Source organism: Manacus vitellinus, unplaced genomic scaffold, assembly GCF_001715985.3.
Source record: "Manacus vitellinus isolate BGI_N305 unplaced genomic scaffold, ASM171598v3 scaffold_39_pilon, whole genome shotgun sequence".
Taxonomy (NCBI): domain Eukaryota; kingdom Metazoa; phylum Chordata; class Aves; order Passeriformes; family Pipridae; genus Manacus; species Manacus vitellinus.
In genome coordinates, this window is record NW_021940534.1 from 3535855 (window position 1) to 3550115 (window position 14261).

Genomic DNA, 14261 nt, shown 5'->3' on the forward strand with positions numbered 1-14261 from the left:
GATCTTTTTGTTTGATGCACAGGTAATAAATACAACCATTTATTGTAAAGATAGCAGAACATATATTGGTGCTCATGAGATGCAAAATTCTGCCTGTAATTACCTGGTTTGGTGCTGTAAAGATGAACATCGGTTTCTTGTTGGTTTCTCTCCTCTGATTCTACAGAGCACTGAGTTTTCACATATCTGTTTTGGGGATTTTGTGTCCTTTGATACCTAGTGAACACCATCAGACTGAGTCTAAATAAACAGCTTTCCTTCAGTCCTCAGTGTTTTACCAAAAAGAACTGTGTGGGAAAGCCTCTGTTTAATTTCTTTTTTTTAATCAATGTCCTGGTCTGAATTGCCTGTTACTGTGTAGCTGTGGACCATTATTAACTCCACAGTAAATCTTTCTCTTTTCCTCTGACAAAACAACAGGTATTGCATTCCTGCTGCGGAGGAGAACAAACTTGATGATGTGGTACATACCCTGCTGCAAGCCAATGGCACTCCAGGGCTGGAAATGCTTGAAAGTAATGTAATGGTAAGTTAACACTGGGAGAGGTGTTCCCACTTAAGAACCCAAGGCTAATCATGAAGCTGGTTGGTTGGGGATTTATTTTGTTTTTTTATTACACTACGGTGATGCAGAGGGTGTTGTTAAAATTTGGCTACTTCCTATTTGCAATGTTTAACAACATGGCATTTTTCTAACAAGACTCACATAAAAATAAATGTGACAGTGGAAAATGTCCATTTTTAATACCATCTATAATGTATTTAACCTCACAAAGGGAGTGGTTTTTAATCAATTAATCTTCCGTGATTGACATTTTATGATGCCAGCATGGTTAGGAGAAGCCTAATACTTCAAGTATTTTTGGCTCCTTTCTTTATTTTGTGGATAATGATTTCCATTTAGTGTATTTAAGTATAAATTTGGGAGCCCATAAGAAAAAAAAAACCCCTCCCTCAGCTATCTGTGTTAACATCTAACAGAAGTGTTGTAGCAAGGTGGATTCAGTGCCAAGTTGGGAAAGACCTAGATGGAAAACTGAACGACCTGCATTACTTTCTGTAGTAGTAGACAGTGTTTTTTTGAGGCTTTGTGTTTGAGATCGTTTGGCAGGTATAAGTTTAAAATGTTAGTTCCAGAAGAGCCACTTCTGTAATCCTCAGTCCTCACTGCTGAGCTTTGGTATGTGCAGAAGGGATGAGAGAAAGTGAACAGAGCAGTTTGCTCCGCAAGCAGTAGCATGTGGCAGTACCCAGAAAGGAAGGGGATCTAACTACAAAATAAAGTTCTGATTGATTGTTTTTCTTTCTTTTGGGTTTTTTTTAATGTCTTTCTAGATCTCCCCGGAAATCTTGTGTAAAGAGGGGATCAGGGTGCACCGTACTGTACAGCAGAGCGGGCAGTTTGTTGTCTGTTTTCCTGGATCCTTTGTGTCCAAAGTATGTTGTGGCTATAGTGTTTCCGAATCGGTGCACTTTGCTACCACCCAGTGGACAAGTATGGGCTTTAAAACAGCCAAGGTAAGTTGAGCAAAGGAGTTAAAATGGATTCACGGCCCTGCCATCTAAAAGGACAGCAAAGCAGACATTCCAGGATCAATAGCATTGTGAGACTAGTACAACTACGTCTATTTTTCTGGACTATTAAATAAATAAAAAAATGAAAAAAAATTCTGCAAGGCATAAGACGATCCAATGTTTTCAAAAAAGTGAGTTGTTATCTGACAGCTACAGACTTCTGTATGTGTGAAAAAATTCAGAAGATTGTTATGCCTGCAGACCAGTTTGCAAGCAAGCTTTTCAAAAATCCCTTCAGAGCTAATGATGATACACTGTAATATGCTTACTAATTTTTTTTTACGTGATGTTTTCTAGAACCTTTAGAATCTCAGGTGCAAATATCTGAATAACTGTGCTTGTTAGCTCCTATGATAGGCAGAGTCAGTTAATACTCACAGCTTTATTGCTTGTTTTTCTCTGCCCCTTCATTCAGGAAAAGCTGTTGATCAGGGCAATTTCAATTTTAATCGACTTGAAAATCCTTAGGTTCAGTGACCAGCCCATCCAATACTAGATGTAAATAAATAACCTTCCCATTCCCTTTTCACATAACTAACGGAGGCAAGATGCCCGCAGAAACAGGTGAATTGTCCAGTCATCCTGACTACATTTCTGTGTTCTTGGACAAAGAATATATGTCACTAATTGGGTTCCCAACCTACTCAAATACACTATGGGTTACAGATACTATTTTGGTAGTGTTTTATAGCTAAGTCACTAGTTAATGATCATTTACAGCTGCAGACCAAGTGGTTACTAAGTAATTAAAGGTGATATGTCCACAGTTAGGTTTCGTTCTTTAGGGTTAATGAAATTCTTCCAGCCTGGTTATACTAATTGTATATTAACTTAGTTTGAAATAAAAGGTTATTTTATTACATATTTATTTTGTTGGGGTAAGGTGGGAATTGTGTATATATATAAAGTAAGGCATAAGAATCCTGAGCTAACCTTTTCTGTCTGAACATACACAATTATATTAACTCCATATGCTGTATTTATTGCTCTACTGAACACTTGTTTGATATCGTGGAAATGCTACTCCTGTAAGAGACAGAAATCACTATGCAGCAATTAAAAAGCTCTTGGTGCCTCAACTTTTGAAGAACAGTTTCATTTGATTAATTTTTAAGAGCTTTGCACTGGGTAAATATAAGCTGACTGAAAATCCAGGAGATTCCAATCTATGATAGATAACCTGCCTTGGAAATTGAAGTCACAGCTCTCACAAACTTTACAAGAACCACAGATAACACGTTTATATCAAAAAGCTTCTGGAAACACCTACTGCATTCTTCTTCTTCTTCTCTTCATTCCCCCCCCCCCCCCCTTTCTCTTTCTCTCCTCAAGCTGTCTTATGTTCTTAACTCTCTTAAATTTTGAAAATTGTTCTATGGTTCCTTCACTTTGACAAGGCACTTTGCCATCTTCAAAGGCTGGCCGGGATTGTGCTTTTCAGAGGTGGTGAGATGTTCTGTGTGATGAGCAAGATTCCCCTTTTGGACTGTTAAATGAACTCTCGATAAACAACTGTACCTTCCCACCTGTCTGTTCTCCACAGCAATACTGACAGTTTTTAGCGCTTTGATACATTAACTTTGTTTTCATTCTGTGATACTGCGACCTGATTTTTTTATAGTGACTCTCTTTATATTACTAAATGATGTTGTTTCATTTCTGTATTGAATAACTGCTCAACCTCCTTTAATACACAGAAAAATGAAATTCTGCATCTGAAATTGCATTGATTTCAGTTTACAAGGTGTTGGGGATAATGGTTGGAATAAAAGAATTTGTATAAAACCTGTGTAAAGGGACAGTCAGGTTCACCTAGACCACACATGGAATCAGATTGGTGGCTTTTAAAAAACACCCTAAGAGCTCTTGAAATTTTAAACTAAGGATGAGAAGAAAGTTTAGAGTTGTGGTGGAAGAACATGGGTTTGGAGTGGCAATAAAGCATTGGGCAAAGTCAGTAAAACTCATTTAGGAAATACAAATTTAGGAATACAGAATACTGAAATAATGAAATTAATGCACTCTGGGCTAGAGGTTTGGAAATGAGGAGGAATGTCTGGTTTTGAAGGAGGGCCTTTGGTGGTATAGGGCCTACCAAAAATTTGGTGGAAAGAGACTCAGCTGGTAATATAATACAAGAGGAAGAAATACATAGGAAAGATGGAGTTAGTCTTCTGGTTGGAGCAGCATTGCTGCACACAGAAGAGAGCTTACAGTCCAGTAAGCCAGGTTTAACTCTGTCACCAGTGACAGAATCCCTACGTGCTGATCTTCTTGCCCTAAATAGGAAAAGCATGGCATTAGTACTGTATTCCTGACTGTCTAGCTAAGATGCTGGCAGGGGCTGCACATGTATTTCCTTCCACTCTGGTTTTATTTTGGGTGAGGACTGTGCCTTTAAAACGCCACACAATTACCACTCCTTGGTTCCTGTCACAGAGCTGTCCTAGCCTGAGCCCACTGGGTTGCTTTCAGATGAAACCAAAGGGGAGGAGGCCCTCTGGAAGTGCACCTGATGTCCCCACTAGCAAAGAGCTGTGCTGTGATGGAGAGCAGAGATCAAGAACCTTGGAACACAGTAAAATGCAAAATATCCACTACTGTGGTGTTTCATTTCAAAAGCCTCGCATAAAACCAGGGAAGCTTGTTAAATTCAGAATGCAAAAAGAAGGGTTAAGTGTTTGCATGCAACATAGAAATTGCTTAAAGATGTGTTAGAGGCTCACAACACATGCACATTGCCTAGCAAAAAAAGAGAACAATTTCAGAAGGCAAACCTCCACTAAATATAGCATGGCTAAACACCAGGAGAAAGGAGTCTGTTTGAAATGAAACCAAAAAACTCCTTTGGTGTCCAGAAGATGAAAACGCAAGTAAAATAACCTCTGTAGCAAGACATGTAAATGCACAAAAATGAAGACCAAAATGAGATTTCAAAGAACAACTTCCTCAAGGCCAAAAGGAAAAAAATAAATGTACAAAAGAATGAGTCCAGGGCTTTTGCAGCAAGGTCATGGTCTCCAGCCTCAAAACTTTTGGAAGTATGTATGGACAAGAGTTGCAGTTGACAGAGTCTGTGAACATTTCTGGAAGACTTTTGGCAAGGTTCCTCAGAAAAGGCTCTTAAAGAAATTAATCTGCCATGGACTGAGAGGTGAACTTCACACACCAAAAAAATAACTGATTTAAAGAGAAGCAGAGGATGGGAACAAATGGTCAGTTTTTATTACGGAGGGGCAGAGGTCTCTTTGTGCATTCCTCAGGAATTTGTGCTAAGACCAGTACAGTTAAATGTATCCATAAATAACCTAGAAAGGGAAGTGAATAGCAAAACTAATCCTTTACACTGAGGATGTTAATGGTAACAACAGCAAAAATTAAACCTATGAGGTGTTACTGAAAGATTTCATGATACTGAGTGATCCAAGTGAGTAAATGGTAGATGAAATTCAGTGTTGATAAATGCTAAATTTAAATTTTAAAAAATAATCCTAATTTGACAGAGAAGTAGGCTCTGATGAGCTCTTGCTACTGAGAAAAGAGGTCTTTGGATTCCTATGGAGCTGTCAGCCAAGTGCTTTGGAGAGGCTTAACAAAATTATATTGAATGTTAAGAATTACAATAGATACCAAATAGACAGAATACACAATAGATAGCAAACCAGAAACACCACTATGTGGCACTGTGCAGGGTCCTGGTGGCTTGTGCAATTCTGAGTCCCTAATTGCAAAAGGATTATAGAGGAACTAGAAAAGGCACAGCAGAGATATATGGTTAAAGTTATGAGTTATCCTCTGTATTCAATATAAGAGAACTACTCAACCTGGAAAATGAATGACTGAGAGATGCATATGATAGCAAGACCAAATCACAAGTGCCAGGGTGGTGATAATTATGAATGTTGGGTAACTTCCATGACATGGAAAAATGTGTCATTAAAAGAAATAGGCAGCAGTACAAAAGCAGACAAAAGTCTGTTTTAAAATACTTACCTGTGTATTTCAGTACAGTATGGAAGAGAAAAACGCACATAGATCAGAAATTCAGATAAATGCAGAGATCGAGCAAGTTGTGCTAAGCCCAGTACAGACTTGGGCTCGGAATTTCCCTGAGCTATCACCCAGCAGGAGCAGACCTTGCTTTTTTTCTCCAGCCACTCACTGTGGGCTTTTATCCTGGCTGTGTGTATTGCCCATGTGGGCTTTTGGCAGGACTTAGAGTGTCTGTTCTTATGCAGCCTCAGACAATATGTGAAGCAAATCTAACATGGAAAAGCCTTCCCATAACACTCCTAACAGTGCAGCTCTTCCAACACCATGCAGGGGCTAGCAGAGCAAATAGCTTCTGAAGAACACTCTTTTTACCTGTGAACATCTTTTGAACTCTTTTTGCTCAGCAAATTCCATTTTATATGATAGATACATTAGTTAACACATGTAACTGGTGCATATAATTGGTTCTGATAAAAGAAATAACCAGAGCATGTAATTAGGGTTACAAAAGAGGGTGAAAAAAATTAAGATTAAAAATTAATCCTTGGATCTGTGTGTGCTGAGTAGGTGTTTGGCAGGCTTAACCACTAACCAAAAATGTCTCCTTCACATTACACTCCAGTGTTAGCCTCATTTGAATGCTCTGACTCTACATAAACAAAAACATAAACCTCTTCAGGTACTAAGAAAACACTGCACTTTTTCCAACTGCATAGTAAATAAGGAATTTGCCTACACAAGAATTCTTGAAAGGGTTTCAGCTACCAAAATCACTCAGTTTGTATTGGCTGGAAAGATGTAACTTCAAAAGCTTTCACAGACAGGAACCAGCAAAAGGCAGAACTGAGCAGAACTGAACCCTCCTTCTTTTGTCTCTTGTCTCTTTCCCTGGCATCTGCCTGTTTTTGCTAGTCTTGCTAGTTTGTCCTTTTTTATGTTTTAAAAGATGCAAAATAACACCAGTCCTGGCCTTCAAGCAGGTCATATGTGTAGATCTTACACTATTTACAGTCTGAGCCATCCAAGATTATTCAGCTTAAGTGTTTGCATTGCTCCTCTTGGCCTCCACAGGAAAAATTAATGTTTAGGGAGAGAATTTTGAGGTGTTTGTTGGTTCCTCCACTTCAGTGAACTGCATGAGTCTTCTTTCTATTTTTCTCCTTTTCGTGACATCTCTCCTATTCTTGTCTTTTCCACTAATGAAGTTTAAATTTCTTCTTTAAAAAAAAAAGGTACACCTGAAATGTGGTGACACCAGTGTACTTGCATTTTCATTCTCTTTGTATATGCAGAATTTGCCTATCTTTGCATTAAATTTCACAGTAAAGCATATTAAAAAAAAACCAGCATACCGATTGATTTCTTAGCATATATGGCATCATGCATTGCAGACACATGCTTTTTTGCTCTCTACTGGTGACTGAAAATACAGTGTTAGATGTAACAGGCACTAGGGTGTTGTTCTCTGAGGAAGCAGTTGATTATGACTGGGTAGCACGTGTTTTGTTTGGGGTTTTGACGTGTATTTGTGTGGCACTGGTTCATGTAAAACGTGCAGAAAATCTTGCAACAGGAAGACCCAATTTAGCAAAGCATTTCCACTGAAAGGACTGATTTCTAGCTAGCATTCATTTCAGTGTGTACTTAGTGCTGGATGTAAGCTGGAACATAAATACTTTAACTGGGACTATGGAAAAATTTAACTTGTGGTTGTTTGAAAAGGCTACTTTTTGCTTTAATTATTGTCTTTTAAATATTAACAATATTAATCAATTTTGAAGTAAATTCTTGATAAGATTTTACTTTCAGATTTGCTCAGGAACTCATCTGTCAATTTCTTTCATTTCCTGTCCCAGGAAATGAAGAGACGACGTATAGCCAAACCATTTTCAATGGAAAAGTTGCTTTATCAGATTGCAACGGCAGAAGCAAAAAAAGAAAATGGACCGACTCTGAGTACAATATCATCACTTCTTGGAGAGCTCAGGTAACGAATTGGGGGCCTATTGTACCTATTTGTTTTCCTTGACAGACTCCAGAGGTGGATGACGTAAGTAACGCTTTCAGACATGTCTTGCCCCTACTTAACCAAGCAAAAGCCCAGCAAACATATTTGAAGGCAGCCACACATGGAAGAAGCAGTTTCCTTGGCTGTAGCTGATGTGAGATTGCCCGTGGTTACGATGTCTTACTCTAAGAATTCCCTACTTCGGGCACCATCAAAGAATTAAAGCTACAGTTTACATTAGGTTTTTATTTTGCTAATTCTTGGTGCTGAGAGTCAAGATTTCCCGATGCATTATGTGAACTACCTGGTGCCAAGTGGTTAAACATCTTTCTTGAGTTTTTCAGCCTCTTGGCATCAGTAGCCACTGTCAAGCCATGTCTTTAGTGGGTCTTGCACCAGGAACCCTTGTCTTCAGCATCAAGATTGTTATATTACAGTTGTAGAAGGTACTTTGTATACAGAAAGTTGTCTTGATTTAAAAGTGAATAAGTGAGCAGCTTATGCATGCATGCTAACGCATCTTGCATTAGAACTTGAACGTTTGAAATAAAAAATCCACGCTCCTTTTTCTCTCCAGTATTAAGGAAACATGTTTAGGGTTTCTCTTAAGATAGGTGAGAAAAGAAAATATAATGTTGCCTGGCTTCCTGTGTAATGATCTTCTCTTTTGTTCCCTACCATGTAGTTGCTACCTATCTTTCAAGTTTGTGACAACTGATACTCGAGATGTCAAGAAAGTTTTGATGAATGGAGTCTACAAACTGTATTTAACTAAATAGCATGTTCATTTGGAAAATTTCCAGTGACATATTGAAGGGGAAAACAGCACATGTGTTGTTTTAGTGTTCAGAAAGAAATGCAAAGAGGTGTGCTGACTGCTTTACCTTCAGCTGGTTCCCCTGTGGGAATAATCACGCTCAAGTGCCTTTTTTTTTTCCCCCTTGAAGAGAAAAAGTCTGCAAGTGCAAAAGGCGAAAGAGAAATGTTGGTGCTTGCTCCTAGACCATCACATCGACCTCTATCAGAGTGGTTCTCAAACTTGTTCTAATGCATAGGTTGGAATTCACTGGAGGATATCAGTCTTTCCTGTGGCTCCTTATATGAAACAAAATCCCAAACAAAATCTGAAAAAAACACAACTCCATACTAAGTGGAACACTGTACCATATTTTTTTCCTTTACTTTGTTTTGCTTGTTTGTTATGTGTCTTTTGCTGCCTCCTCTCCTGATCTGCCTTGGTTGCTCAGTTTGCCCGTGCCATTTGCTTAGCTTGGCTCTCCACCCATATTCAGCTGTGTCTGGTGGTGCGCTTTTTTATTCTCCCCTTCCATCTGCTCAGCTCACTCCACACTTGCTGTCTTCCAGTCAGCTCCAACCCAACCTGCTCTCCTACTGCTTTAGAGTTCAGCATAGGAGATATTGTCCGCCTTACAGACGCTGTGGGTGAAGGGCGGCTGGAGGGCTTGGTTGTTATTCTTGATTGACATCTCCTTCTTTTTCCCCTGGGTGTACAGCAAGATCTTCGTCTTTTGGCACAATCACTTGCCCTGCTCCCCCTTTCCTGCCTGAAGCACCTCATGGCAGCAGGTCCTTGGTTCATCTCTGCCTCCTGATGAACGTGGCTGTTACTCCTGACAGCAACGGCTCCTCTTCCTCAAGGTGGCTTTTGGCAACTTCAGGAATGACAGTCATGTTAGCCACAGCTCCCGACTCTCCACATGGCCCTGAGCAACCATCAACCTCCAGGAAGTACTCGGCAGTCCCCAGTTCTCTGTGGAGCAGTTTGAGAACCATTGGCTTGATACGGTGGTCGCTGTTAAAATCAGGCAGCGCTTCTGTGGTGCTGGCTGTCTCTCGCCATGCTTAGGGAATGGCACCAACCTCCGACAACACTCAGGGCTGTGCTGTGTGGAGCTAAGGTTTCAGTGATGATGGTGGTAAAAGGGTGATCTTATGTGGCTTTGTTGGTGGCATGAGGTGATGCCAGCGTCTAACTGCACACACCATTCACAGGGACACGGAGCTGAGGCAGCGGCGGCAGCTGTACGAGGCGGGTCTCCACTCTTCAGCGCGCTACGGCAGCCATGACAGCAGCAGCACAGGGATGGATGGAAAGAAAAAGCCTCGAAAGTGGTTGCAGTTAGAAACGTCAGAGAGGAGATGCCAGATTTGTCAGCACCTGTGCTATCTTTCCATGGTGGGTTAAGTCCTCTGCTGACACTGGGGTCCTGTTCCCCTGTTCTAAAATTCTGTTGAACTATAAGCATTTGAGAGGCAGCACATGACCACAGAGTCATCTCATGCACTCCCTGCAAGACACAGAGATGTCGATTCAGTTGTGCCAGAACATTTATCACCTTGGCCAATGGTGACAGAAGACAAGAGTTAGTGTCAGCTAACTTCTCTCCCCTGTCAGAAAGGGATAAACCAGTCACTCAGCCACTCTTGGACACCTGTGAGCATGTTTGCATTGCACTAGGAGGGGGTAACAGAGATACCTGCAGGTTGCCAGTAGTAGTAAGTCATGGCAGAACAGGTCTCAGGATGAGCTGGCAGCTCAAATACATGCCCCGAGTCTCAAACATGCAGCTACAGCCCATGCTGCGACAATTTCCCTGCAAGCCAAATTGCAGGGTAGATGTATCCCATCTGTCAAGCTGTTTGCCAAACTGTCTGTTCAAAACCAGCAGTCACGCCCATAAACTTTCTCTCTCTTTTTAGAAGTAATTGCCTACTGGCTTTTGAAGGTGTGCTAACCACTATGGTGACATTTCAATGTTTTTAGCTGTATGCAGAACACCTACAAATACAGCGATTTCATTAAAAATACCAAAAGCCCCTCTCACAACCTTATGTACCATTTAATTCCAAGAACAGATATTTAAATAAACATAATACAGTGCATTGGAGCCCATATTTAGGCCCTTCCCCTCCCCTCCTGTCTTTCAGCAGTTTTTTTGGTTATAGATGTTAGGCTTTTAATGGAAATGAAATATAACTGTAAATGGTCAGATGTAGCCATTTCCCTCCCTAGGATAGAATATGCTGTCTTTATGCATGCCTTTACACCACTGTTGAAGCAGCACTAGTTTGAAGTAACTTGAAAATGAGTTTGTTAAAAAAAAAAACAAACACAAAACAAAGCACCAACCAGAACCTCTTAATTCTGGTCCATTTGCTCTGGAGTAAGTGTAATCGTGGGAGGGATTTTTCTTTGTCACTCTTTAACAGTAGCTGGGAACAAAAAATCAAGTTGGTTGTTAAATTCCAAGCTGAGTGTGCAGGCTTGGCAGGCAGCCAGCCAAGCAAATATGACCTCTGCCGAACAAGACAGTAGCTGAGGAATCCTGTGGTTAAGCTGATTTTATCCTTATTCAAGACAGCATTTTAAGTAATGGGAAACTACTCCTTTCAGGAGATCTTTAGACGACATAGAAGATGCCAATAAATGCATATACCATTTGGATTTAGCCTTCATTACTGTTGGTGTTTTGTTTTGTTTTTTTCCAAATTCCATGTGCTTGCCAACATTAGCACTTAAAAAGGGATATGTTCTTTCTTCTCACTACACATTCTGAATCATTTCACAATGTGTAATGTTTATGGCTCCTTCCACTAGCTTGCAGTAAAATCCAGGTTTAGTCATTCAGACAGTAGTTCAATACTGTGTGCATAACACGGCTACAATTTGGAGCTTACTGCACTTCTTACCCCCACTTCTGCTCTTTTATACAGGTTGTACAGGAGAACGAAAATGTTGTCTTCTGCTTGGAGTGTGCCCTGCGGCACGTGGAAAAACAGAAGTCTTGTCGGGGACTGAAAATGATGTACCGTTACGATGAGGTCTGTACTGACACAGCTGTGTGATGCTGGGGGGCTTTGATACCCAAAACTTAGGGGTAGGCTTAACTCTGCCTTTGTCCTACCAAGACCTCAGGAAACTGGTCTTGGGTTTGTTGTTATTTTGGGGTTTTTTTCGGTGTGCAAAGAAGGCATTTTATTATGATCTAAGTAAAAGAAATAGAGGGAAACAAAATGACCAAAAGGAAACCAGAAGCATAAACTGCATGAATATGTGTTACAGAAGAGAGGAGCCATTTAATGCTTTGGTATGCTGTCAAACCTGAGGCTTTGCTTTAACTGGTAACTTCTGTACTTTAGGATACCTTCTCTCTGTTGGTAACTGAAAGTTCAGCTGACTTATTCCAGTCCAGCCTGAACATTCTTTAAGGCAGACTTGCAGAGCACATGTAGATGAGAGGTCCAGTTAATGGCTCCAAGCACATGCGATGATGGATAATCACAGAACTCAAGTTGGTGATTTAGGACTGTGCCTGGGTTCTGGGCTAATGCTACATGTCTCCACCTGTCCAGCTGGCTCCATTTCTCCTTTGGGTGTGAGAGGATGGGGGCAGAATAGAGAGTGGGGCGCAATTTACCATTAGCCTGAAAGGTAAATAGCGAAGCAGTGGGAAAAATTACAAAATCAGCTTTTGGGGAGCAGCACTTGGTACAAGCAGCTTTTTGAGATAGGCTTCTCAGCAGTTTTTGAGCACTGTATCTCTGTTCTTTTTAAGTGACTGAAGAGCAGTTGCTAATTTGTGTTTTGTTTTTCCTACTTCCCGAACAGGAACAAATAATCAGTCTTGTCAATCAAATCTGTGGAAAAGTATCTGGTAAAAATGGCAGCATTGAGAACTGTATCAGCAAGCCTACACCAAAAAGAGGACCTCGTAAGAGAGCAACAGTTGACGTGCCATCATCTAGGCTTTCATCCTCCAGTTCATCCAAAAGTGCTTCAAGTTAATCCTGAAGATGCCAACACTCTCATTTTGTCAATTTATATATATTTTTTGTAATTATTATACCATAGTTTGGAGTACTTGCTGTAGAATACAAGCTGTCTTTGCACTAGCTCTAAAGAAGATTTTCTTCTGGTTTTAGAGAACTAATTTTGTTTTAGCATTAAACTGTTGAATTTTTTTTTTTTTGTACTTAGAATAGATAGATACAGCAGTCTGATTTTTTTAAACTGCCGTATGTTCACTGTTTTAAAACCGGCAAGGGGCTGATAAAATATTAATTTGTATTGTCCCTATGGCTGAAAAAAATAAAAAGCCTTTTTGGTAACTGTGAAAAAAGGCTTTTAACCCATTTTTTGGATAGGTTAAAGTTTGATGTGTTTTATAATTTGTTCTCCAGTCATGTGAGCAGATTTTTCTAGAGAGAAAAGGGATAGGAGACAAAAACTTGAAAGAAATTGCTTTACTTTGGCTGTCTTTTATTCTGTCACAGCAAGATGAGTTTTGTAATTTTTTAAATTGGTGAATACACACTTTCTTTGGGAGGTTATGGCAGCTGAAGATGGACTTTGTTTCCTAACTGTAGGCAAAAGGAGGAGATTTGGAGTATGTTCTCTTTTACCAGCACATCACTATGCATCTGTTTTGAGGGGAAAAAATAAAAAATTTAAAAAAAAAATAAAGAGGAAAAAAAGACTGCCTGCCTTGAGGAGTCATGTGAGGGAAAACTGTGCCTGATTTCATTAGGAAATCCATTCTGTTATTTTTTGGTGCTGTTGGCTACTTTATCAAAAACCCTTCAATAGCATCCTTTAAAAAGAAAAAAAAAAAGAAAAAAAAAGAAAAAAGTGATTGAAGCCATAAGTGCTTCTTTTGTCATAGACGTGCAATCTTTCTAACATTCCATTTCCATTCCACTGCTGTTTTTCACACCTTTACACAGTCAAGCATTAATTTTTGTTTTGAATTTGTTTCATTATATGATTCACATTTAGAGCCACTAGCAGGTCTGCATATTTCTTTTGAATGTGAAAATGCATTTGCTTTCATCTTGTCTATTTTTTCTCTTCATGTTGTAACAAAAAAAAAATCACACCTTTTGTACATATGCCTGTAAATTTTTTTAAATACTTGAGCCTTTTCTTGGGGTGGGGGGAGGGATGGCAAAGAGACAAGATGAAGAAAAGCCTTACGTTTCACTTTCTTCATCGGTTGGATTGGATGCTTACAGGGTTTTTCTTGTAACATTTATAAGTGCTGCTTACATCACTGAACAACAACAAAAAATAATAATGGAGTAGCTGTTGCCCTTTTCTGGTTGTGTGTACAGTATGTGTGGAATAAAAAAGGGAAAATGTTTTCACAAACTGTTTTGTTTCGTAATTGAATTCAACAATACCGTAGCTACCCATATTGCACTGAGCTTGCCAGTGGTGACTGTCAGGAAAGTCCTATAATACAATTTGTTGGTTGTTGTTGCAGAAGACTGAACTGTTTTGGAATATTTAACAATAACATAAACAGAGTCAAGTGTTTTCAAATGTGGTTGTCTGGTTTTTATGGCCTTGCTGTGTACTTTTCCCTCTTGACAGTAAACTTCTGACTATGGCTTACAGTTTGACATTTAATTTATTAGCGCTGCTCTGCTCTCTTTCCTTGTAAGGAAAGACTTCATGTTGTTTATTGCCAGTTTTTTGTTTACTTTCCAGGTTTGTACTACAAGGTTTAATAAAAAAAACAAAACTTTTTTGGACATTTTGTCTGTCTTCTGGAAAGCGAGAGAGTAAAGGAAGCTCCTTCAAGAAAAGTTTCTTTCAACAGATGCGTTGTTGAATAGTAAATCTCTTATTGTAGGGACTGAGCTTCTAGCCTTCATTTCCCAG

The 14261-nt window shown here is 39.6% G+C and overlaps 1 protein-coding gene across 3 annotated transcripts in view; it reads left to right on the forward strand.

Annotated features, from left to right (window-relative positions):
- The window catches only part of JARID2 (jumonji and AT-rich interaction domain containing 2), a 214791-nt gene extending 201097 nt beyond the window's left edge, over nucleotides 1–13694 (forward strand). For all 3 annotated transcript variants that reach the window (XM_018077644.3, XM_018077645.2, XM_018077646.1), the window contains exons 13-18: nucleotides 421–526; nucleotides 1336–1518; nucleotides 7425–7555; nucleotides 9590–9773; nucleotides 11312–11419; nucleotides 12207–13694. In XM_018077644.3, the coding sequence (XP_017933133.1) occupies nucleotides 421–526; nucleotides 1336–1518; nucleotides 7425–7555; nucleotides 9590–9773; nucleotides 11312–11419; nucleotides 12207–12383 (889 nt within the window). In that variant the 3' untranslated portion in view covers nucleotides 12384–13694. The remainder of the gene's footprint in view (nucleotides 1–420; nucleotides 527–1335; nucleotides 1519–7424; nucleotides 7556–9589; nucleotides 9774–11311; nucleotides 11420–12206) is intronic.
- The last annotated feature ends 567 nt before the right edge of the window (nucleotides 13695–14261 follow it).